Source organism: Bos grunniens, chromosome 26 (assembly GCF_055505025.1).
Source record: "Bos grunniens cultivar Pamir isolate PY7600 chromosome 26, Bosgru_T2T1.0, whole genome shotgun sequence".
Taxonomy (NCBI): Eukaryota; Metazoa; Chordata; class Mammalia; order Artiodactyla; family Bovidae; genus Bos; species Bos grunniens.
This window is the reverse complement of record NC_141190.1, coordinates 9,079,160-9,104,408: the sequence shown is the minus strand read 5'-3', so window position 1 is coordinate 9,104,408 and position 25,249 is coordinate 9,079,160. Positions and strand designations below refer to the sequence as shown.

The 25,249-nt window shown below is 42.1% G+C and overlaps 1 protein-coding gene across 50 annotated transcripts in view; it reads left to right on the top strand.

The window, feature by feature from the left end:
- The window catches only part of SGMS1 (sphingomyelin synthase 1), a 323,569-nt gene that overhangs the window by 294,414 nt on the left and 3,906 nt on the right, over positions 1–25,249 (top strand). For all 50 annotated transcript variants that reach the window (XM_086379227.1, XM_086379202.1, XM_086379212.1 and 47 more), the window contains 2 exons: positions 4,943–5,060; positions 22,877–23,030. In XM_086379227.1, coding sequence (XP_086235353.1) covers positions 4,943–5,060; positions 22,877–23,030 — 272 coding nt within the window. The remainder of the gene's footprint in view (positions 1–4,942; positions 5,061–22,876; positions 23,031–25,249) is intronic.

Here is a 25,249-nt window from a genome sequence, read left to right as displayed (position 1 = left end):
GTTAAAGGGAGGAAAACAGATTTAAGAAACTCGTTGGCGTTAGCTTCAGCAGAGTGTGGGCATGGGAGTGGGAGGCTCTGAAGAAAGGGAAGTGGGTGAAGGTGGCCCCAGGTGCCTTTTTTAGAGTCGGTGGTCTGTCAGAAACCTGACAACGGGCAGTGTTTCCAGGGTCCGGCAGAGGGCATGGCTGGCACAGAGGTCTGCCTAAGGTGGAGGGACTTGGTGCGATGTGTTCAGTCGCACCAAGGGCATCAGACTGAAGTTTAGGAATGATGGGGAGAGCAGAGGGAGGGGAGCTTGGCCCAGATCATCTGGGGCCTCGTGGGCTTGGTAAAGGATTTGGATTTTATTCAAAATATATTTGGCAACTATTGGGGGGTTTTAAAGGGTGTGCTTTATTTAACTTTTAAAAAAGATGATTCTGGCTTCTCTCTGTAGAAAGGCTTTTATGGAGGTACAAATGGAATTAGGGACAGTAGGTCAAAGGTCACAGTAGCAGTTCAGGTGAGATAGAATGTTGAGAAGTAGATAACATCTCAGCACAGTGTGTTAGTTGCTCAGTTGTGTCTGACTCTTTGCAACCCTATAGACTATAGCCTTTCAGGCTCCTCTGTCCGTGGAATTCTCCAGGCAAGAATACTGGAGTGGGTAGCCATTCCCTTCTCCAGGGGATCTTCCCGACCTAGGGATTGAGCCCAGGCTGTCACATTGCAGGCAGAGTCTTTACTGTCTGAGCGACCAGACTGATCAGTCATTGGAGGGATGTAAGCAAACCTTACTGGGCACAGACTGTGCAAACAATAATGGAAAATGAACAGTTTCCTGTTTGATACCTAGAAGAATCTTTTTCAGTACTTTAATAACTAACAGCTTATCATTAAAATAACTGTCAAAAATGCTTTGCAGAGGTCTGGGTCAATATGAAATATGACTTAAAACCCTAAGTGAAAAATGTGAGTTAGGTAGATTTTGTAACTTAAATGAGATCGAATGTTGGCTCATCTATTGGTTCACAGCAGTGTAGTCTCAAAATAAAATTGGGATTTCTTACACAATCTGAAGCCATTTCCTGAACCTTTTTGTCTTGGGTAATATATTTATATTTCAGCTTAAATTATCTGAACTGCAGTTTTCCCATCTGTAAAATAAGGGTCATAGCATTGCAATGCAGGTTGTTCTAAGAGCTAAATGGCTCAGAGTTTGGCATAGAGGAGGAATTTGGCAAAACCCTAGTTACTGTTAATAACAGTCTGGGGAAATTCTTCAGTAGCATTTCTCTGAATCATAAGGAAAATATCCTTTTGCTGGTTAGGAAGCCAGTTTCCAAGGAAGTTAATTGAGATGATTCAGTTCATCAAGCTGGCCTTTGTGAAAGGCAGAGCCAGCATCTGTGTGTAGATGAGCTGGAGACGCTGTGTCCCTCGGCAGTACCGGAAGGACCTGAACCGTGTACGCTGGCTTCCGTGGCTTCTCCGGAGACGCGGGGCCCCCGATCCTTGCCCACAGATTCGTGTGCCCTCCCCCTTGTTGATCGCCTCCTGCTTTGGAATTGTCACTTGGATGCACTGCCATGTCTCAGGACCTGTTTGTTTCTAAAAGTCAGTAACTTCTCAGGAGCTGGGAGAGCAGGTCTGAGCGCTGAAAGAACTATGCGTATTCTGGTTGTGGCTTAGTTGAGAAAACTTGTGGGAAACAATGGAACTTCCCAGTATTTTCCTTTTACTCTCCAGTGTATTCATTTCTTTCTTCGTTTTTCCTTTAGAACTTTATAGACTATCATTTCAAATGCCAAAAACAATGTAGTACTGCTCTTTTAAGCCTATATTTGGTGTAGTAAGTGATCAGGTTCTGAATACTCTTTTCTCTTTTGAGTTGGGAGGATAAAAAGTTTAATAAAGTTATTCTGAACATAGCATACTCTTCTTGCAGATCTTAAAAAATATTAACACTTTTATTCATATTTCTTTATATATATATATATATATATCCGATTTAACACGTATGTTTTTCTTTATGTCAGAGAAAGTAGTAATGACCCTATTACTCAACTACTTGGGAGAAGAATAGATAACCACGATCATACACAAGTGTCTATGATATGACAGTCATTGCAGAGTGTGAGCAGATAGGAAATAGACTTCTTTCTAACACGAAAGAGACATTTCCCATGTGAGAAGAACATAACTGTGGTTTTGAGAATTGTAATGTGCATCTTGTCCTTGGCATTTGCTTAATCTCTAGAAATACCTCATTAATGTTTCTTCTGTGCCTTTTTTGTTGCCTTAGTTACATTTTAACTATTTTAGATCTTTAAAAAAAAAAACACATCTTGAACTTTGAAACTTAAGAAAGAATTCTACTGTGTGAAATTCTTTGATTAAGTAAATAATACCTTAACAGGATACAAGATTTTGAAACACTTTTATATATATATATATATATATATATATATATATATCCTGCTTTCTAAAGTGTACAGTAGGAAATTCTTGTTTAAAATTATGCACTGAAGATACTCTAAGCATAATTTCAAAAAAGATAAGTAAATGCCAAAGATGAGAAGATTCTCAGTAACAGCCACTTCCATCTCGTCTCCGTGTTAATGTTGACGACGTCACATGGGTGTGAGTCATCTGATTTTTTCACTTCAAAGAGTAAATGTGACTGAACCTTTAATGTTTGTTACCTTTAAAATGTTTTGCTTTGTTTTTTTGTAAACAAAAACTTTTCTCATCCTCTATCCTTTTTCTGTATACCTCATTCTCAGGTAATCCTGAGTCTTTTCACTGCTATTCAGATGTGACTCAGGTTTGAGCTATGGAAATAGGTGGTTTGTGCATGTGTATGTCTCGTGTGCACCGTGAAACCATCAGGCAAAGTGATTTTAAGGTAAAAATATTCATCAAAATGAAGCGATAGCCGTCATTTTCTTTCTCTTCCTCTGAAGAGAGAGGCTGGCGTATCTGAATAGACTGAACAGTTTTCTGTTGTAGATGTTTCTTGTATCATTCACGTAAAATTGAAAGTAATTTCTGTTTCTTTGAACAGGATGGCGTGAGAGGGCATTTTCTTTTTGAGAAAAATGATCATTGTATCTTACAATGTAAAATTCAGTTGGTTATTTCAGGTATTTTGATCAGACATTTATAATCTAGTAATGTGATCTAGTATTGTCCCTCTGTATGTGGCTTAATTATACCGTGCTTTTCATAATTCCTGGAATTAGAGGCACATACCTTTATAAAAGACAGCTTTGTACTGAATAAATTCTTGTCCTTGGGGGTGACAAGCACAGCTTTAATAAGAGAAAATAAGACATTTCTCTGTGGTAAGTAGTGTTTGGACCCGGTGTCTAAAATTGGGGTTAAGAGTCACAAGACCCGAACCGTACCTTTACAACCTGAGGACCTTACATGGACTGTGTAGTTATGAATGGAACACTAATACGGTCACATGGATTATTTTTAAATTAATTTTCAGTCAACCAAGTGACATACCACTTCATCCCTCTTGTTAAAAAGTACAGATAACACAGATACTCCTCCAACAACCAGACTCCAGTAGGAATGTCCATCCTGTGTAAAAATAGAGCTACATTGTACAATTATGGAGCGATTAAGTGTTCAGTATCCTCAGAGGAAAGCCTGTTCATTGTTTCTAGAAATATTTGTGTTTAAGTCAGAATGCCCTGGGCCAAGGAAAAACTTGAACTTCTCAAAGTTGAGGAGGAGGAGACCCACAGGACTGAGATTTTGGCCTGTGGAAAATCCCATGGATGGAGGAGCCTGGTGGGCTACAGTCCATGGGGTCGCTGAGGGTTGGACATGACTGAGCGACTTCACTTTCACTTTTCACTTTGATGCATTGGAGAAGGAAATGGCAACCCACTCCAGTGTTCTTGTCTGGAGAATCCCAGGGACGGGGCAGCCTCACACAGAGTCGGACGTGACTGAAGCAACTTAGCAGCAGCAGCAGCAGCAGAACAGGCTAGAACAGGTTGAAGTAGAGAGGGAAGGAACATTCTTGTCCAAGGAGACACTGAAGTTTGTACAACTTAATCTAGTTAAAGCCAAACCTACGTGAGACTTACTGTTACGAGAAGCTATCAGACTCAATATACATGCTCATGTGTACCTATCAAATAATTTCACCAGAACCACCAATAAATTTGAAATGGAAAAGATGCCTAATTCTTGCTTATTTGGTTATTCACCCACGTAATCCATACACTTGATGACTACCATTGTGCGTAAATGGCAAAGATTGTCCATTCCTTATTTCTCATGTTCTTATCCCTGGTTTACAGACTAGGAAACTGATAGAGAGTGTCAATAGCCTATCCCAAGGCCACACTGTTAGGAGAGAGAGGTGTGGGTTTGATGCTGTCATTCAGACAGGCTCTTTTCTTGGCATCATGCTTCTTTGGAGATCAGCTAAGATAAACAGTTTCTGGGATATACAAGTCCAGTGGTTTAATGCCTTTGACTCACTAAATGTCAGAAAAGTTTTGAATTCTCTTGGCATAAATTCATTACAATCTAATATCATTGTAATTTTCTGAACATCTTCTTTTTTATGACAGAAAAGACACTCCCTAAATGTTTAACCACAGACCCTGACTCAGCTCTGGCCCATCAGTTTAAACCCTCCTTGTCCATCAGTTGAATGTCAACTGGTGTTTCAGGCCTCAGGAAGCCCCATTAATAGCAGTGGGGAGTGTTTTAAACTCCCTTGACCTTAAAGTTAATGTAAAACAAACAAACAAAAAAACACAGTATCATTCTCAAAAGCTTCACCTTAATCTGCTCTTATAGTTTCAGCGTTCTGATAGCAATGTCTCAGGTTGTTTGGGGGTTTGTTTGTATTGTTGGAGCACTGAAAACTTCAATGAACCTGCAGAATTTGCTGACTGAGTGTCTGCCCTGTTTTTCCCTTTTTCTAGGTCTATTATTAGCAGAAGATTTTTCTGCATAGTTGGCACGCTGTACCTGTATCGGTGTATTACAATGTATGTAACCACACTCCCAGTGCCCGGTATGCATTTCAACTGCTCTCCGAAGGTAAAGCTTTCCTTGCTGTAATTTCCCATTTTGTTTTTTCTCATCCTATTCAGGGGGTCCTTTGATTTAGGCCAGAGGTGAACATTTCTTTAGAAGCAACCCCCCTCGCCTTCATCTGGGAACATTACTGAGCAATACAGTTAGGTGACGCCACTCCTCAAAATTCCCAGACCCTGCCAGCGCTTCCCAGCTGGGGGAATATGTGGTCTACTTAGTTTGATGGAAGCAGTTCAGCTTTGTGTGTGGGTGTAGCTGTTTGGTTTCCTGCCAAACTTTTAAAATATCATTCGCTCCCTTGTTAACAGCTCCACAAGCTTTTATATGCTTTTCCCCTCTCTTAGATGGAAAGTTCAATTTCAGAAAATATTTTTTCCTTCTTTCTATTAAGCCCTACAGTGGGGATCCAGAAGAGCAGAGCCAGAGACACTGTTCTTGTTTCCTTGCACCCTTTTGTTGTTGCTCTTTGCGACTCCATGGACTGCAGCACGCCAGGCTTCCTTGTCCTTCACCATGTCCCAAAGTTTGCTCAAACTCATGTCCTCCACCCACCAAATAAGATCTCTCCTCCCTGGTGGGGCACTTCACTGTCCTGATCTTCTCTAGTAGCAAATAAGCTTTTCTTTAAAATAAACTATTCCTCTCTCACTGTCTCTACCTTCCCATCAGATTCACCTAACACTCCTTACCCCAGCCTCTGCCTTGGCATAATTTCAACGGGAAGATCATCCTAACTTTATGAAAGAATTAGCAGGAGATTTAGTTCTTAAAATGTTTAACTTCATGAAAGCTGTTCAATGCAAAAAGGAGTAGAAGCAGCTCATTTCCTCAATCTGGGTGGGAGAAAATGTGGAATGCTGTGATTGTATGTTTGAAATGTTTGGAAGCATTTCTTTGTATCACACTTGTGCTAGTGAAACACCCTTTCAGTTTCATTCATTTGCCCTTGTGTTCCTTCCATAAGAGACATTCTTTTTGATAGAATCTTGGAAGAGGGCTGGAAAAAATCAGTCCCTTGAAAGAAGGATTTTTAAAGTGGTACTTTATCATTTGAAATTTTGGATTTGTTTAGGTTGCTTGCTTATTGTGGGTCCCCTTCCTTCCTAGACGTAACACATGTGCTCAGAGATATCTCGTTTCTTACTCCACTCTTGCATTCTTGCTGCAATCTGTGTCTGTAACTAGAGAAGCCACCCTAGAGAAGGAATGGTCCCGAGGGTCCATTGTCTCCTTCAGCAGTACTGCCTCCCTGCACCCGCTTCTTGCTCTTCAGCCCTTCTAGAGAAAGCCAGGCTCATATCTTCTTTATCCTCAGTGAGAACTCTTCGGCGCTTGCCTGAAGCTCCTGACTCATAGGAAGTTTCTTGTTGTCACTGAGGATCCAGTGAAGTAGACTCCCTCGGTGAGGCTGGCTTGACAAGCAGTGTGTTTTCAGTAGTCAGCTGATTGATGGTTTAGTTCAATCCTTTAAAATATATATATGTATATATATATATATATCTGTGCATGGGAAGTTTTTCCACCAGGGAGCATGTCATACCAGTTTAGGTACAAGTGGAGTCTGGTCAAGCCCGTGTTGAAGATAGACCCAGCAGCAAGGAGTCGTGCTGTATAGCCTTTCTCCCAGATCCGGTTGCAGCCTGTTTCTTCTTAGGACCCCTGCGGCTCCACTAGTCACCAGCAAAGCCACTGTTGGTTAGCACTGGCACTTACATCTTGAGTCATCAGCAAGTCTAAACCAAGATCCTGCAGGTAAAAATAGCTTGTGGGTTTTCTTGGTAAAGATAGAGGTTAACAGGAACTGTGTGCCCAACCAAACCCAAACATGTCACTTGCTTATCACGCTGCCAGAGACCCCAACTAGGGCCATCTTTCTGTGACAGTCTTCTGGACATTGGAGTCTTTAAAGTGAAGTATACAGGAGGGAGTGAAATGTTAGCAAAAATTATGAGTAAAAACTCATTAAATCTAATTCTTTTGTAGAACAGAACTCATGGAAGAATGGGTTCAAATGACAGTTTTTTATTCTGAAATTTTCCAACTGTGTCCCAAGGAAGAGAAACCAGTATAAGGAACCTTCATATACTAACACCCAGATTCAGTTCTTATCAAGATTTGCTTACATTTGCTTCATCTTACTTTCTTTTTTTCTTTTGAAGTATTTTAAAACAAATCCCAGACAATGTTACTTCATTGCTTCATTCACATTTAATATGCATCTAAATTTTTGGACATTTTAATTCTGTTGATACTTCAGCACAATTAACCATAATTTTTTGGTACTGGCAAGTACTAGTTCATGGAATATCTTGATTGTCTTTAAAAATGCCCTTTTTAAAAAACAGTTTGTGTCAATTAGTGTAAATTAGGATCCAAAGACTGTATATAACATTTAGTTGTTCTGTTAAGTCTTTACATTCTAGAGCAGTTCTTTCTTCCCCACCCTGCTGCTAAGTCACTTCAGTCGTGTCCGACTCTGTGTGACCCCATAGACGGCCTCCTACCAGGCTCCTCTGTCTCTGGGATTCTTCAGGCAAGAACACTGGAGTGGGTTGCCATTTCCTTCTCCAACGCATGAAAGTGAAAAGTGAAAGGGAAGTCGCTCAGTCGTGTCTGACTCTTCGCGACCCCATGGACTACAGCCTACCAGGCTCCTCGGTCCATGGGATTTCCCAGGCAAGAGTACTGGAGTGGGGTGCCCTTGCCTTCTCTGCTTCCCCACCCTACCCTTTTTTAAATCCCATCAGTAACTGGTAGAGATCTAGCAGTTGTCCTGTAGAAGACACCACATTCTGGATTTGTCTGTTTGTTTCTTTGTAGTTCAATAAACTTCTTCCTCTCTCTCCCATATTTCCTCTAAATAGAAGCTGTCGTGGAGACTTGATTCAGTCACTTTAATTTTTTGGTGAGAACACTTCATGGGTAAACAAGGGTGATTCTGAAGCTAGACAGAAGCATTGGAAAAGGTCTTGAAGGCTTGGTGGTACCTCTTGGAGTCAGATCAAGCCTAAGAAATTGGAGGTCAGACAAGGGCCAGAATATCACAGTGGGGAACAGTGTCCAAAGGGGATTGCTAGAGAGATCCCAGAGACCAGGTTTGCCTGCCTTGGAGCCATAGCTGGGGCTGGGTTAGTCAGAACAGAAATGAACCTTACTGAAAGTCATCCAATCCACTGTCTTGATATCCTCACCCCACCATCTTAATCAAATTCTGTCTGAACCTTTGCACAGAGAGGGAGTTATTACCTGTAACAGTGCAAACCTGCCCAGCAGTAGAAAGAGTGCTGGGGTCAGAGTGAGGGTGATGTCAGCCGGCGCGTGCTAGTTGTGTGGCAGTTGCGTCTGACATCTCAGAGCTTCGGTCCCTTTGTTGGCAAGACAGGGCTTATGACACTTTTTGTATCGTCATAAGGAATTGTGAGAGTGAAAGACGGAAGTGAATACACAGGGTCTGTCGCTGTAAAATGCTGTACGGAAGGAAGGAAGCTTTTGGTGTCACTACCATGCTTTCACCCCTAGAGTGTGGTTCATCCCCTGAAAATGTACTTAACATGCATGAAGCACCTGCTGTGACTGAGGTGCTGGAGAGCAAGGGCGAGCAGTCGACGAAAGTCCCTGCCTTTGTGGAAAACGCCTGAAGACCACCTCAGCCAAACTTGCATCTTATATAATGTGGGAAATGCTGTTATCTGAGGGCCTTAAGCTAAGCCACTGGCCCTAGGGATAGAGAGGAGGAAACCAATCTAAGCAGCTGAATCAGTGCAGCTTCGCAATACATTTGATACAGGGAATGAGGAGAGAAAGGAAGGATTTCAAAGGTGACTTTAGATTAAACAAATAGAGATTGAGGTACTTGTGAGACATCTCACTGGTGGTATCCAGACCAATGAATAGTGTGCATCTGAAGTTGAGAGTGGAATCAGTGCTAGAAATTAAATATTTGTGATTCATCATATCCTGGATGGGATGGATATGGATGAAAAGGCCAGAGACAGGGCACAAAAGTACGAGGCTTCCAGAACTGGGTATCCCCTGACTTTAAACACCATCCAAGGCCTGTTGGCTGGTGGATACTCTTAATGATTATCAATTATCATTAAACTCCAAGGGTAGAGAGTTGATCTTTAGAATATGATTTCGTTTAACCTAAGTGTGTGAACTTAAACTTGATTCTGTCATCATACAAAGCTCCATAATTAGTATATTTTAATTCTTCTCTTAATGCCCATTCTCAAAACGCATGGCTTCTAAGAAAAATGTTCCAACAGGTATACAGTATTAATTATGAACATCGTCCCTAGTGCTCATTCATTTGATAGCAGTGTTCTCTTTACTTCATAAAAATGTTACAGCTCAGGGAAGTAATTGTTCTATGAAATGATGAGGTGAGGAAGAGGAGGCATGTCATCAAATACTCCTGTAACAGAGATGAGCTGCTGGGGCGTGGGAAGGGAAGGAGGCATTCCCTTCCTGGGTCAGGAGCTTCTGGGAGGCATTCGACTAGTGTCCCAGTATGTGATGTGCTGGGCTTAGGAGGTGGCCAAGTTTGTGACCCTTTGATTACCCCTTGTTAATTATCTCAACACAGCTTTTCTCCAAGGAGCATGTATCCAAACCAGAAAACATCCTCTTGTCATCTTTTCCAAGTTTCTAGGATTCCGTTTTTAAAAACAAACAAAAAAACAGAAGCATTCTTCTGTGTCCTAAGACTTCTGTAAGAAAAAATGTTGCTGTTTTAGCAGACTCTTCAAGAAAAGGAAAAAAAAAATCCAAATCTACCCCAGGCCCCGGATATATGGATACACTAATGTTATTGAAAGAGAGGGTATAACTTATGCTGTTAATCACATGTGTTAATCGAGTGGCTGCGCTTTAAAGTGAGATTCACGTTGGTTCTGTTATTTGGTCTCCACGGTGACCTTAGATTTGAAAACCTTCAAAACGAGAGAGTTATGTTCCTGCCTGGGTACTTAGCTGGCTAAGGCCTTAATCTGACATGGTGTTTTCAGTGAAATAATTCTCTTGAACTGCAAAGATATGTCTTTTTATTTTTCCTTTCAACGTACTTGAACATAGCCCACTGTTGGACAAGGATTATGTTTGGGTGTCATCCGAGAGTAACTGTTCAGCAGAACAATAAAATACATATATAATAACAGAGAGATCTTCGTATTCTTCACTGCCACTCTCAGCTTTGTGTGTGTGTGTGTGTGTGTGTTGCACAAATTAGAACGATCAAAGCACTCCTTCAGTTCACTGCTAAGCCACGGTGTAGTAATTCTCCCTCTCCCGGGTCTCTTTACTGGCATGTGTTCAGTCTTATAAGACACAGGACTCATTGCTTTTCAGGATTGTATTATCTTTTTAAGTTCTTTCCTGCTTTCTTAGGTAACAGCTTGAATGTTTGAAAGGTGCCCTCCTAGCTGACAAATTTTAATATTCTGATTAGCTTCTGCTGACCTTATCTGCATTTGAGAATATGGCTGGTGCTCTGTTACCAAAAATAACTTTATGTCATCGCATTGAATTGTGTGGAATTTGAATTGTCACTGCTTGATTTTACCTGATGTTCTGCTTGCCTCCCAGTTTCTTTTTGTCAGTATAGTTTTCATTTTGTTCATTCTCATTTTTAAAAAAAAAATTCTTGCTTATGATTTCTGATATCCTTCCCCATTCCAAGTCTCCTCTTCACTTTCCTTTTTCTCTCTTCACTGTTCTGTTCCTTTTCAGGAATGAAACAGAAAAAATAAAGAAATGTACGAAGTCACACATTTTTTTCTTTAAAAAAAAAAAAAAAGATGTTTTTTCCTCCATTTTAAAGAAACTCTTCAGTTGTTGCAGACATCGTAAAAAAAAAAATTATACTCTCTCCGCCTTATGTTTCAATATATTTCTTAGTTCTTTATGCATATTTTTCTTGCATAGTTCTAATCATGCTTTCTTTGCAGTTGTTCCTGTGTCGTTATATGTAACGTTTGTTATATGCATTTTTACATGATCTTATAAACCTTCTAAATGGTTTTAGTTTATGAGAAGTCACTAGGGATTGTGAGGCAGAGAGAGTATAGATGACTGCTTTTCACAAACAAGCAGATTGCTGACTTCCATTTTTTTTAAGATTCGTCCATTTATTTATCTATTTTTTGGCTGTGCTGGGTCTTCATGGCCGCATGCAGGCTTTCTCTAGTTGCTGCGAGCAGGTGGGCAGCTCCCTAGTTGTGCACAGACTTCTCATTGCAGTGGCTTCTCTTCTGAAACGCAGGCTCTAGGCATGTGGGTCGGCAGTTGCAGCTCCAGGGCTCTAGAACATGGGCTCAGTAGTTGTGGCACACGGGCTTAGTTGCTCCTTGGCATGTGGGATCTTCCTGGACCAAGGATGGAACAGATGTCCCTTGCATTGCAAGGCAGATTCTTAAGCACTGAACCACCAGCGAAGCCCAGATTGGTGATTTCTGAAAAAAGATTTCTAGAAGACTTGTCCTGTGTGGGGTAAACTTTGAGGGTACACAGATGTATCAGTCAGTCACAAAATATGAAGTGAAAGTTGCTCAGTTGTGTCTGACTCTTTGCAACCTCATGGACTATGCAGTCCATGGAATTCTCCAGGCCAGAGTACTGGAGTGGGTAGCCGTTCCCTTCTGCAAGGGATCTTCCCAACCCAGGGATTGAACCCAGGTCTCCCACATTGCGGGTAGATTCTTTGCCAGCTGAGCCACCAGTAAAGCCCAAGAATACTGGAATGGGTAGCCTATCCCTCCTCCAGTGGATCTTCCCAACCCAGGAATCGAACCAGGGTCTCCTGAACTGCAGGCAGATTCTTTACCAGCTGAGCTACCATGGAAGCCCATATCAAACCAGTCAATCCTAAAGGAAATCAACCCTGAATGTTCATTGGAAGGATTGACGCTGAAGCTGAAGCTCCAGTACTTTGGCCACCTGATGTGAAGAGCTGACTCATTGGAAAAGACCCTGATGCTGGGAAAGATTGGGAACAAGAAGAGAAGGGGGTGACAGAGCATGAGATGGTTGGATGACATCACTGACTTGATGGGCATGAATTGGAGCAAACTCTGGGAGATAATGAAGGACAGGAAAGCCTGGTGTGCTGCAGTCCATGGGGTTGCAAAGAGTTGGACACAACTGAGTGACTGAACAATAACAAATGTATCAGACAAATGGGCATCCAGAAACCCTGAAAGACATGTAACATGTAAGATTACTCTCTGACTACAGTCCCCACTCTAACAGACGTTTGGAGCTCAGTTGCCATGGAAACAGGGAAGAAGGTGGCAAACTCTCCTGTGAGTGTTGGCTGCACTGAGGGGGTGCTGTCCGAGCCAAATCTGAAATGGATGAGAGGCAGTTGGCCAAGTGGAGTTGATTGCTAGGTGGAGAAAACAGAGAGGGTGTGAAAGGGAGTCTTAAGAACGCAGTAAAGTTAGACACACCTGGCATGTGATCCTGTGGGCTGTGTGGCCAGAGATTACGCCAGAGAGGGAAGTTGTGGGCAGATTTTCAGAGGTCTGGTCACTTTTTCCAAGGAGTCTGGCCACAGGAAGCCAAGAAAGGTTGAAGCAGGGAATCTGATGTGATGACATCTGTCTCTTAGAAAGCCATCTCTCCTATAATATGGAAAGTAAGCTATTGGGAGGTGGGGAAGGAGGTAGACTTCGAGTAGTGCCAGTTTATGTGTACCTGTTTTCATGCCAGGTGTGATTCTAGATGTTTCTTCATTGCATTCTCACAGTCGTGAATGAGAGGAAGTTGCAGTTGGTCCAGAGATTCCGGACTTGCCTGTTGTCCTGCAGGTACTAAGTGGCAGAGGCAAGAAGTTCGGCCTTGTCTCTGTTCCTGGCACTTCACGTGAGGGAGACAGACGAGGCTGCTTTTGTGCAGTTTTTTTCTGAATTTAGAGAAGAGGAACATCTAGACCAGGGCAGACATGGGGAAGGTGACAAAGGTTTCCTGCATGGCAGCGGCCATCTAGTGTGAAGAGAGAGAGCATTCGCCAAAGACATCCAAATGAGCTGCAGAGCTGACGCTGTGTGACTGCATGAAGCGCGATCCACAGTACAGGCAGCTGGACGGCAGGGGTTTCATCCCAAGGAAGTTTCCAGATCTTTCCAGATACTGCAGGTCAGTGGATTTGACTCAGAGCCATAGTCCTGCTCGAGAGACTCCCACAGGCCACGTGTGAGACAGTTTGAGCATCACAATGAAATCATGACAGTAATTATACATTAATAAGAAACATTGAAAAAATTAGTGATAAGGGAGAAGAAATTAACTACTAGATATTAAAGAAATACTGGAAATACTAGATATTAAAGAAATACTGGAAATAGCAAGTCTCCATTTTTCAAGCGCTATAGTAATATTTTAAACAAAAATCGTCCATAGATGCTAAAACCATTGGGTGAAAGATGGGGCACCACAATATTTAGATCATTTCAAAAAGTCACATACAGCTTGTTAATAACAAAGGGGCAAAGGTGTGTATTTGATTGAGAAGTCCGTCAGACATTCTGGCGGCCACCTGATAAACCAGCTGCGGGACAAGCGATACCAGACGTTCTTTGATTTGACACATTGGGTAGGGCACATCATTCTGTGTATGCCTGCCAATAACATTGAACCTGGATTAAAACATAAGGAAACAATCCGATAAAACTAAGTGGAAGGGCATTCTATTAAAAAAAAACAACAACAAAACTAGATTGCACTCTTTAAAAATTGTCATTAAAAAGTGACTGAGAAACTGTTGTAGAACAAGAAAATTCAAGAGGGCGACAGGTACCCTCTATTCATCTCCTCTGATTGGATCCTAGATTTGGGGGGACGCTATACAGGACACTGTTGAAACTGTGGGGGAGTCTGAATAAGGATGTGTGTGAACCCCAGTGGTACTGTATCACTGTTAAGTTTCATGAGTGTGATTATAGAAGAAAATCTCCTTGTTGGCACCTTTAAAGGTGAAGTGTCATAAATATTCAACTCAATTCTCATGAGGCCCAGGGGAAAAACTAGGAGAAAGAGGAGAAGCAAATGTGGCAAACCATGATAATTGATGAGTCTGAGTGAAGAGCCTAAGGATGTTCATTCTTTTCTTTAGATTTACGCATTTTCAAAGCAAATATCTGAGGGAATATTTTTTCACTTCATGACCAGGTAGGCTAAAGGACCTAAGTGATAATTTTTGTTGAAGGGAAATATTACCTGACTGACATAATGGAATTTCTTTAATGTGGCAAATAAGTATCTGGATAAATAGAAATCCATAGCTGATGTTTGTTTAAGATTTTATGAAGCTTTTGATAAGTCTCATTACTGACGGCCATGACAAAATTCTTCACGTTTTTTTCCTGGGGAAAAAAGGAGGCCGATTGAGGATTAGTGTTTCACTGCTTGCAATTATTTCAAATGGGCTTCCCTGGTGGTTCAGTGGTAAAGAATCTGCCGGCAGTGCAGGAGACACAGGCTTGATCCCTGGATTCAGGAAGATCCCCTGGAGAAGGAAATGGCAAACCATTCCAGTATTCTTTCCTGGAGGATCCCATCGACAGAGGAGCCTGGCAGGCTACAGTCCATGGGGGTCACTAAAGAATCAGTCGCAACTTAGTGACTAAACAACAAATAAATTATTTAAAGACCGCCTCCCCACCTGGCCTAGCCAGCGTAGGAACTGGTGGTTACATTGGATAATGGGGCAGAAACAAACCCCTCAGAACTTAGTGGAGGGAAAGTGTTTTTTCAGAGTTATTGCTAGGGGACTCTCCCTACTTCAGATCATTTGAGGTGATATAATATTTGCAGATGAAACTTAATCTTTCCAGGGGTGAAACTAAGTCTTTCAGATTACCATCTGAGGAAGAATTCATAAAAGTGATCACAGATGAACATGCATGAGGGCTCTGTATTTAAAAAGAACAATCCAAATTTCACTTTTTGGCTTCTAGGCATTGAGTTCTCACTTAAGGAACCCCTCGCCCAAAAGATGGACCTAACACGGTCATTGTAATGCTGTCTGATATCTGTATAGCTCTTTATAATTTTGGCAATCACTTTTGCAAACATTATCTCCGTTTGATGGTGAGGGTTGAGGGTGAGGAGGTAGTGTTGTCACCATTTAACAGATGAGAGAACTGGGGCTAGAGTGGATAAAATGGTTTGTCCAGAGCCACCTGGATAGCTGGCCCCAAACTGGACTATGCTCCTTGTCATTCTTTTTGTTTGTTTTGTTTTCATTGGAGGATTCTTGCTTTACGGTATTGTGCGGGTTTCTGCCATGCATCAACAGCCACGTGTCCCCTCCCTCTTCAGCCTCCCTCCCATGCCCCCCAACCCCTATAGGTTGTCACAGAGCACCGGGCTGAGCTCTCTGCATCTCACGCAAATATGAAAGTAAACTTCAAGATCTTTGGAGCCTTCCTCCAATACAGCACAATATAAAGCAAGGAAAGTTAAAATCAAACTGAAAACACCTTGTTTAAGAAGGCAGAAGATACGCAATTTGTTTGTGAAGGATTCCTATGAAAATAACTTTTAGAAATGAGAAGTCTGATTTAAGTGGAAAAGCAATGAGAAATCTTTAGTGAATAAGGAACAAAGTTTTAAAACTATTCAGCTATGTTTAATGGCACGTGTAAAATAAAGCCTGTCTAGCTGATTTTTCAGGGCTGCTGTAAGATGAGGCATTGGTAAGAGGCAATGATTATATTAAAAAGCATTTCCCCTCTTGAGCACTCACTTTCAGCCCTTCCTTCAAGTTACACCAAAGCCCTGGAATCGTGCATTGTTGTTTGATGAGTTTGGGTTCCAGGTTCTCCCTCTCCTGCCAGGAGGTGGTGAAGCATAAGTGTAAGTCCTGGCTTTTCAGATGTGGTTAAGAGATAGGCAAGTACACAAGGCCATCTGCACAATGAATGGTGTTAACAGCCCATTACTAGAGAGCTGTGTACTCAGCATTGAAAACATACTTGGGGGAAACCTGTGTTTAGTAACCAAAGGCTCACTGGTTCGAACCCCTCTGGAGTGGTCTTTCTCATTCAGAGGCCTCTCCCTCTGCCTTCTGCTCTCAGTTCCCATGTCCTGTATTGCTTAAGTGCTTTGGCCAGTTTACTTAATTTCTTGACCATTTATTAGAAGTCAAAGAAAACTGCTTTGTTTTTCCTGAAAAGTGATTTTCCTCTGACCCCGGGAGACATAAGCATGTAGATAAAAGACCTTGTCACAGCTTTGAAGTGCCCACTGAGAAAGTGCTTGTGTGAACGTCCCCCAAATAGCTGTGCTTTCAGAAATGAACACTTGAAAGCCTCCTGGTGGGGAGGTTACAGCTCCAGGGACACTACACCCTCTTTCCTACTGAACACAACCCAACACAGGCCGTGATGTCTGGAGCAGCTCTTTGATGACTCTGGAAAATGGTAGGGGCAGAGTGGAGAAGGGAACTGAAATGAGAAGTGAGAAGTAAGGAGAATCCAGCTGGGAGTCTCCTGTTCTTGTTGCTCCTGCTTCTTCCTCTTCCCCTTCCCCTTTCTCCCCTCCTCCCTCTTCCTCCTTTTCCCTCCTTTCTCTTCCCCCTTCTCTTTCCCCCTCCTCTTCTGTCATTCTCCTCCCCTCCTCCTCCTCTTCTGTTTTCGTCTCATATCTCCTGCCTATACTCAGAAGCAGCCTACATCTCAGAACTGCACAACTCCAGGGGAATTGAATGGAAGTTAACCTTGGGGCAGAGACTAGGAGAATTTCTACCAATTCCCATGCAAACCGTGCTAGCATGGAGTGTGTACATCCTAGACTTTTTCTGTGTATGTTGTTTTTGAACAGTGATACTTATACCAAACATTTTGTTTTGTTTTTTTCCTCTTGGTAGAAGAAAGTATTTATGATATTTTACTTACTACATGGTCACTGTATACTTACTTTTGAATAATTTATTTAAGTTATAATTATGGCCTAGTTCAATGCATTTGAATTGCTATAGTATACTTCTGAAGTACTTCAGCTTCTGGTTCATTAGGTCCTGAGAGGGTACAGACACACCTCATTTTATTGAACTTCACTTTGCTAGACTTTACAAATACTGCAGTTCTTAGAAGCTGAAAGTTTGTGGCAATTCTGGGTTGAAGAAGTCTGTCAGCATCATTTTGCAACATCACCTGCTCACTTCGTGTCTGTGTCATGTTTTGGTAGTTCGCACGATTTTTTAACTTCCTGTGTGTGTTATGTGCTTTGTGGCCAGTGATCTTCGATGTTACCACTTGCTGAAGGCTCAGATGATAGTTGGCATTTTTAGCAATAAAGTATTTTATAATTCAGGCCTGTTTTTTAGATATAATGCTATTGCACACTTAATAGACTACAATATAGTGTAATGTAACTTTTTATGCACTGAAAACATAAAAATTAGTGAAATTGACTGAACTAGAATATTCACTTTATTGTGGGGTCTGAACCCGAAATGTCCCCAAGGTCTGTCTGTAATCACAGCCACCTCCTGGAGTTGCCAGTACTCCCTTGGCCCAGATTCTGAATAGCAAGGGAACAGTTATTTAATAATTCCCATTTAGGTTGTTTCCAGTTTGTTGCTTTTATAAATACTGTTTTTCATAAAGGTTTTCTTCCTATTCCGTATCATTTCTTGGAGGTAGATTCCTAGAAGCAGTTAAGCACTGACTCACACATAAGTCTTGGCTGTTTGGATTGCTGGTCAACATTGATGATTATTTTTGCAGAGGATTTTTGCCAGTTGTAATAAATATATTACTCCCCAGGTTGATGATGAGCAAATTGAGGCTGAGAATGGTTCGGCTGCCCGGGATCAAACACCTGATGGGTAGAAGAGCCATGATTTTAGCCCAGCCTGTCTGCTTCAGAAGCCACCCTGCCTGTTCTTCTCTGCATACTGGCTGGCTGGCTGGCTGCTGCAGCCACCACATTCGTTCCCTCCTCTTAAAGGAGCCTTTTTGAGAAGATCAGTGACATCGCCTGTGCCGCACAGTTGGCTCTTTCCTTAGCCTTCCTAATTCGATATAGAAAAGAATGAGCTCCTCTTAATGTTAATTTTTATTTCTATTTGTTTGACAGAGCCCGGGCCTTCAGCTGGTCACATCCTCTGTCCTTTGATAAATGTTGGTTCCTAGATGGTCTTATTTACTTGATTGATATGTGCTGTGTACATGATAAAGATGTTAACTTGTTTCTATTCCAGTTGTTTTGTAATTTGTCTTACAGTTTATTTGCTTTTCTAAAGCATAATTAAACATTTTAATGTAGCTATAACTATCCATTTTCTTTTCCTGTTGCTCTCTGAGCTTAAGAGATTTCCCCCTTACAGAGGCTTGACAATCACAGATAGATATTTTTAAAAAGAAAGCATACATAGGGGTATTAAGGGTACTTGTAAGAAATGCAGCAGTTTGGGGCTGTTTTTCCTCAAGGCCATGTTTACCTCATAATCTCTCCCTCTTTTCCTTCTCATACAGTTTCCCCACAGACATTTTCCTGCGAAAATGGGAGGGCAGATTTTGGGAGGGATGGTGCTCAAGGATGTGATTTATAGTTTTCAGAACACAGAGGGAGTTTGGGAAGGACAATTTGAAATAAGGTAAAATGAAGAATTCCCTGAGCATTTTTTACCATAATTTTCTACTGTATATTATCCATTCCTATGATAAGCTTTATCATAGGAATCATAAGCTTTATGTTAAGCTTTCAACATAAAACTTTCAGAAAATTTTTATCATGTTTATACATGCATGTAATCTAAGAAACAAAGTTGTTCTACACTACTTATTATGGCAAACAGTAGTCCCCAGCCCTTACCCTAACCCTATTCCTCTATTCCAACCCACTTTCCTACTTTCTTGCAACTCTTTTTAACTCAATCTCATGGTATTAATATTTACCTTCATTTCCCTTTTTACAGGATTTTTGTGTATGTGCTTATCCTCGGGTGTCTAAGTGACATGGCAATGCTGTCTCTGTATCATTTCTAATACAAGCAGTTACCCACGTCCTGCTGGTGAAGGTCAGGATTTAGAGCCCTGTCGCTCTACATCCCCACATCCACCAGCTTGCATGCATTCAGTGCCCTTTCCTTGCCTTCTTTCCCTCCCCAACCAGCCCACTACCAGAGTTAATGCTTCTGGCCTTATCTCCCCAGTGTAGTTTTCTGTCTTTGGTTTAACTGAATATTCAGTACTTACATTATTATAGTTTTGTAAATGCTATTCATAGCCTAGTCATATACTTTCCTATAATTACTTTTCCTTTCCATTACAATATTTTGTTTCCTACAGAGTTGGTAATTGCCTTGCTTTTTGTTCCGTTAGTTTTCTGTGTACTTACTCCTCCCACCCCCAACCCACGTTATGACTCAGTCCAGCCACAGGACTGGGTGTCCTGTTAGGGAGGGCTCCCTCTCTAGGCCGGAGCTCTCAGTCCTCCCTTTCTTAGCATCCTAGCAAATCCCATTTCTTCTTTTTTCTGTTTACTCCTTTGCTTTGTAGAGTGTATATTCTGTAATTTCCTGCAAGAAGAGTCATAGGTGATAAATGTTTTGAAATCTTATATATGTGAAATGGCTTTAGTTTATCTATCCTTGATCTGTTCTTTAAGTTTATGCTCAGTTAATAATGGGACTTCCCTGGTGACTCAGTCGCTAAAGAATCAGCCTACAGTGCAGGAGATGAGAGTTTGATCCCTGGGTCAGAAAGACCCCAAAGAGAAAGGAAATGGCAACTCACTCCAGTATTCTTGCCTGGGGAAGCCAATGGATTCCTGGCAGGCTGCAGGCTACAGTATATGGGGTGGCAAAAGAGTCGGACATGACTTAGCAACTGCAGCACCATCACCACAGTTAATAATATGGCTGGATATAGAATTCTAAGTTGAAAATCATTTTCCCTCAGAATTTGGAGGCATTTTTCTGAAGCCTTTTCTTTCCTTTTACTGCTTTTGAAAAAGCCTGATTCTTGATCTTTCGTGTGAAGCTTGTTTTTGATCTCTGGCTGCTTTATGGTCTCTTGTTAACCCCAAGTTTCTGAAGTTCCTAACACAGCTGAGTTTAGCTGTGTAATCTGTTTGCTTCTATCGAGCTGGGCTTTCATTGATCCCATGCAGTTTAGAAATCCATTTCCTCTATGTGATATGTTCAATATGACATCCTTAACTAGAAATCTTGATCTGTTTTTAAAAGGGAAATTATAATAAAACATGCTTCCCAGAGCCTGAAATATTATCATTTAAATGTCAGAAGGGGATTATGGTCATTAAATTGGCTAACCAGAATTTAAGAGAGTGTTGACAAACATAGAATGCAGATAGTCATGCATTTCATTTGCCAGAGCAAATAAAAGCTTCAGTGAATAAGTTGTTCTTGCCGTTGATTGCTCTAGTATCCAGTCTTTCAGAGAAAGACAGATTTATTTATAAACTTTTATTAAAAGGAAAAACATACACTTCTATTTTTCTGGGCTCCAAAATCACTGCAGGTGGTGACTGCAGCCATGAAATTAAAAGACGCTTACTCCTTGGAAGGAAAGTTATGACCAACCTAGACAGCATATTCAAAAGCTGAGACGTTACTTTGCCAACAAAGGTCCGTCTAGTCAAGGCTATGGTTTTTCCAGTAGTCATGAAGCTTCAGTACTTTGGCCACCTCATGAGAAGAGTTGACTCATTGGAAAAGACTCTGATGCTGGGAGGGATTGGGGGCAGGAGGAGAAGGGGACAACAGAGGATGAGATGGCTGGATGGCATCACTGACTCGATGGATGTGAGTCTGAGTGAACTCAGGGAGTTGGTGATAGACAGGGAGGCCTGGTGTGCTACGGTTTATGGGGTTGCAAAGAGTCGGACACATCTGAGCGACTGAACTGCACTACCCACATAATTTCAGAAGGTTGAAAGTACATTCTACTCAGTCCCTAGCTTTAGTTTGGTCCCCTAAAATCACATACCCCCCAAAATTCATTTATTTAATTTTCCAGGCTCCACCTGCTTTAGCTATGAAATCAGCAGAACATTTGTCCTCTAGGCCAAGGGTCCCCAGCCTCCGCGATCTAGTGCCTGATGGTCTTAGGTGGAGCTGATGTAATATGATAGAAATAAAATGTACAATAAATGTAATGTGTGTGAATTATCCTGGTACCATCCCCCATCCCCAGTCCAGGGAAAAACTGTCTTCCATGAACTTGGTCCCTGGTGCCAAAAAGGTTGGGGACTGCTGCCCTAGGCCAAGTGTGTGAAATAGATCTTTAAATTTTTCTCAGAGTTTTCCCCCCAAATGTCAGTTAAGGTAGTAGTTAGTCAATGTTTACAGTATAAAGAAAAATATTTAGTAACTAACCATGACATGGTTGGATGGCATCACCAACTCGATTTACATGAGTTTGAGCAGGCTTCAGGAGTTGGTGATGGACAGGGAAGCCTGGCGTGCTACAGTCCATGGGGTCACAAAGTTGGACATGACTAAACAACTGAACTGAACCATCTGCTAACACTTGCTGTAAAAAGAGCTGACATCTAAGGAAAGCTCTGAAGCTGCATGCTTCATCTCTAGGACCACAGTCTTCTGGGGCCATCGGAACAGCAGTGAATGTTGAGCAGGCACACTTCATTGGGGGGTGGGGTGGATTTTACACGTCCTAATGTAAATTTATAAAGGAAAAACACTCCAGTGTGTCTCCTGTCGTCTCAAATCCCCTGCTGAATACTTCTGTAACTAGATGTATGGGTTTTTACCTCCAAACAAGCAAATGTCTCTATATAAGTCCATTTTGGCACTCTCTACCTGGAAATAGATCCCACAGGCTAAAGGCTCAGTCTCACACCAAGTGCCTCCCCCACCCCACTTCAGAATGCTAATTGCTGGTTCAGATGGTTGCCTGTATTGCTTATCAGCTAGTTGTAAATCAGAGGTTCCTGTGACCCCCTCCTTGGAGTCAGTTAATTTGCTAGGGCTGCTCACAGAACTCAGGAAAACATGTTACTTATTAGTTGAGCAGTTTTGTTATAAAAGAGTATAACTTAGGACCAGTCACATGGAAGAGACATGTAGGGTAAGGTATCTGGGAAGGAGTGTGTACTGCACTCCCCACATCTTCACATGTGCACCAGCCTAGAAACTCTCCAAATCCCTATCCTTTTAGATGTCTGTGGAGGCTTCATTATATAGCCATGGTTGATTAAATCATAGGCCATTGGTGATTCACTCAGCCCCCAGCATCTTTCCCCTCTTTGGAGGTGGGAGGAAGTGGGAATGAGACTCTAACCCTCTAGTCACCTGGTTGGTTCTCCTGGCAATCACCCCCTATCTTTCGGGACTTTCCAAAAGTCACTTTAAACTCAGAAACACTCGGGTGTGGATGAAAGGGCTTTGATGAATAACAAAAGGCTCCTTGGGCTTCCCAGGCGGCACTAGTGGTAAAGAACCCACCTGCCAGTGCAGGAGGCTAAGAGGTGCAGGTTTCATCCCTGGGTCAGGAAGATCCTCTGGAGAAGGGCATGGCAATCCGCTCCAGTATTCTTGCCTGGAGAATTCCGTGGACAGAGAAGCCTGGCGAGCCATAGTTCACAGGGTTGCAAAGAGTCGGACATGACTAAGATGACTGAGCACGCATGCAGACACCTTTATCTTGTCCTTCTTAGGAAGTTGCAAAGGTTGTAGGGTCTCTATGCCAGGAACAGGAATGAAGACCAAATATATATTTCTTACTATAAATCACAATATGATAAAACTTAATTCTGAACACAAATTGTAATCATGGCATACTTGTGTGTGGGTTAGTAATGAGTCTGGTTTCCTCTTCTCCCCCCAGCTTTTTGGAGACTGGGAAGCCCAACTGCGGAGGATAATGAAACTCATCGCTGGCGGCGGCCTGTCCATCACAGGCTCCCACAACATGTGTGGGGACTACCTGTACAGCGGCCACACGGTCATGCTCACACTCACCTACCTATTTATAAAAGAGTGTAAGTCTAGAGCGGCCTCGCGTGAGAATCTCCTCACCTGCCGTTCCCCACGGGAGCAAGGTGGGATCTGGGGAGGGCAGCCCCTCATCTCACGAGCGTGCTCACACCCAGCAGGCACCCAGGGAAATATGTCACAAGTGCCTGCACTTCTTGGGAGAGGTGTCTCGTTTCCTTAGCTGTCAGCTATGGTATCAGGGTGTTTTATGACTGCTGGAAGGAACCAGAAGGGAAAAGACAAAATTCCAGGCCTGGCTGGATGATGGTAGACGTTGTGTTCACTTGGCAGCCATTTTTCAGGCATGGGCACTGTCTCATCTGCTCCAAAGAAGTGCGTGGGGGCTGGAGGTGTCTCTTCCCTCAGACAGGCTCTGGTCTCAGGGGAGCTAAATGATGCAGACATTAAATGCGAAGTTTCTATAAAAAAATGTACTTAAAATATTTTATTATGAAACATACAAAAAATAATATTCAGGTACCCCTGTATGCTGCTCAGATATAATATAAGTATTTGTCAGATCTGTTTCAGATGACCCTTGTCAAAGCAACAGTCCACATTTATTATATATAAATTATATATTTAATATATTTATATTTAATAAATATATTTATATGTTTATATTTATATTTTATAACACATATTTATATTTTAATATATTTAATATATTTATAATATATAAAATTATTATATAAATTATATATAAATATATTAATATATTCTCTTATTAATATATATTAATGCAATAATTATAATATGTATTATTAATATAATGGAGAAGACAATGGCACCCCACTCCAGTGCTCTTGCCTGGAAAATCCCATGGATGGAGGAGCCTGGAAGGCTGAAGTCCATGGGGTCGCTGAGGGTCAGACACAACTGAGCGACTTCACTTTCACTTCTCACTTTCATGCATTGGAGAAGGAAACGGCAACCCACTCCAGTGTTCTTGCCTGGAGAATCCCACGGAAGGGGGGGAGCCTGGTGGGCTGCCGTCTATGGGGTCGCACAGGGTCAGACATGACTGAAGCGACTTAGCAGCAGCATTAATATAATAATAATAAAATATTAATATATATCTAAAGTTTTCATTCCTTCCCCCTCCCATTTTCCTCTGTTATTTCTCAAGTATGTTTTAGTCCTTTCTCTACTTGTAGAAAATTCCACTGTCCTTAATATTCTACTGTTAGAAATAGTTTCAGTGAGCTTTATCTAGGCAGTTCCCATGAAGAGCAACAGGAGAAGCCAGGCTGCGGGTATCACAGAGGCGGGACACACATGCGTTCTGAAGGTATTGGAGAGCCTGTGGCACCTGTTGGAACGTCAGTGTGGTTGGAATTCAGAGCAGTGGTAATAATGAGAATTGGAAAGTGAACTGGTGAGTAGGAACCAGACTGTGGAACATGCCTTGAGTCACAGGAAGGAGTCTGAATTTGCATTCTGAGAGACATGAGGTGCCCATTGAGAGGCTGTAACCACTGGGGCGGTGTCATCTGACTTACCCTTTAGAGAGGGAGAAACCAGTCCTGTAATGACTCACAGGACGGATTGGAGAGGGCAGAGCAGGAGTAGAGTTCGCAGACTGGCTGCCGCTATAGTCCAGGAAAGAGAGGGGAGTGGCCCAAAGTATCAGGATGACATTGGTGTGGAGAGAAGTGGGGGAAACTGGGAGGAATTCACAAAAAGGCGTCTACAGGTAACAGGATTGATTGTGGGGGTACAGGGGGCAGGTGATGGACTGAGGGGTGAAAGCCCAATTTTGGTCTTAAAAACTGAGAAGGGGAACACAGGAAGAGAAGGGAAGACATACTTTGGGGCACTGAGTGAGAGGAGAGACAGTGGGTGCTCTGCTTGTTCTCAGTAAGCGACCAGATAGAGTGAATTCGAGCAGTGTCTGTTCAGAACTGTTAGGGCGTGATCTGGCCCTGGCACTGGAGTATAACTGGGCATGGAAAAATGGCCACAGAACAGGCCTAATGTCAGCAGCCCTGGAGCCAGATTCCTACCTGCTGCTGGTGGTCCCTGAAATACTTTAATGGGGTTAAGCTTTATTCTTGAAGATGAGCCTGTAAACCAAGTTGGATGACGTGGGCCACAAACTGATTCTGAATCCTGGTGCACTCACTCACTCTGTGACCTTGGGAAAACCTCTGATCTCTTAGTTTCCTTATCCTTAAAATCAGATACTGAGAGCTCCTTCATGACTTTACCAGTGGCTCAGCAG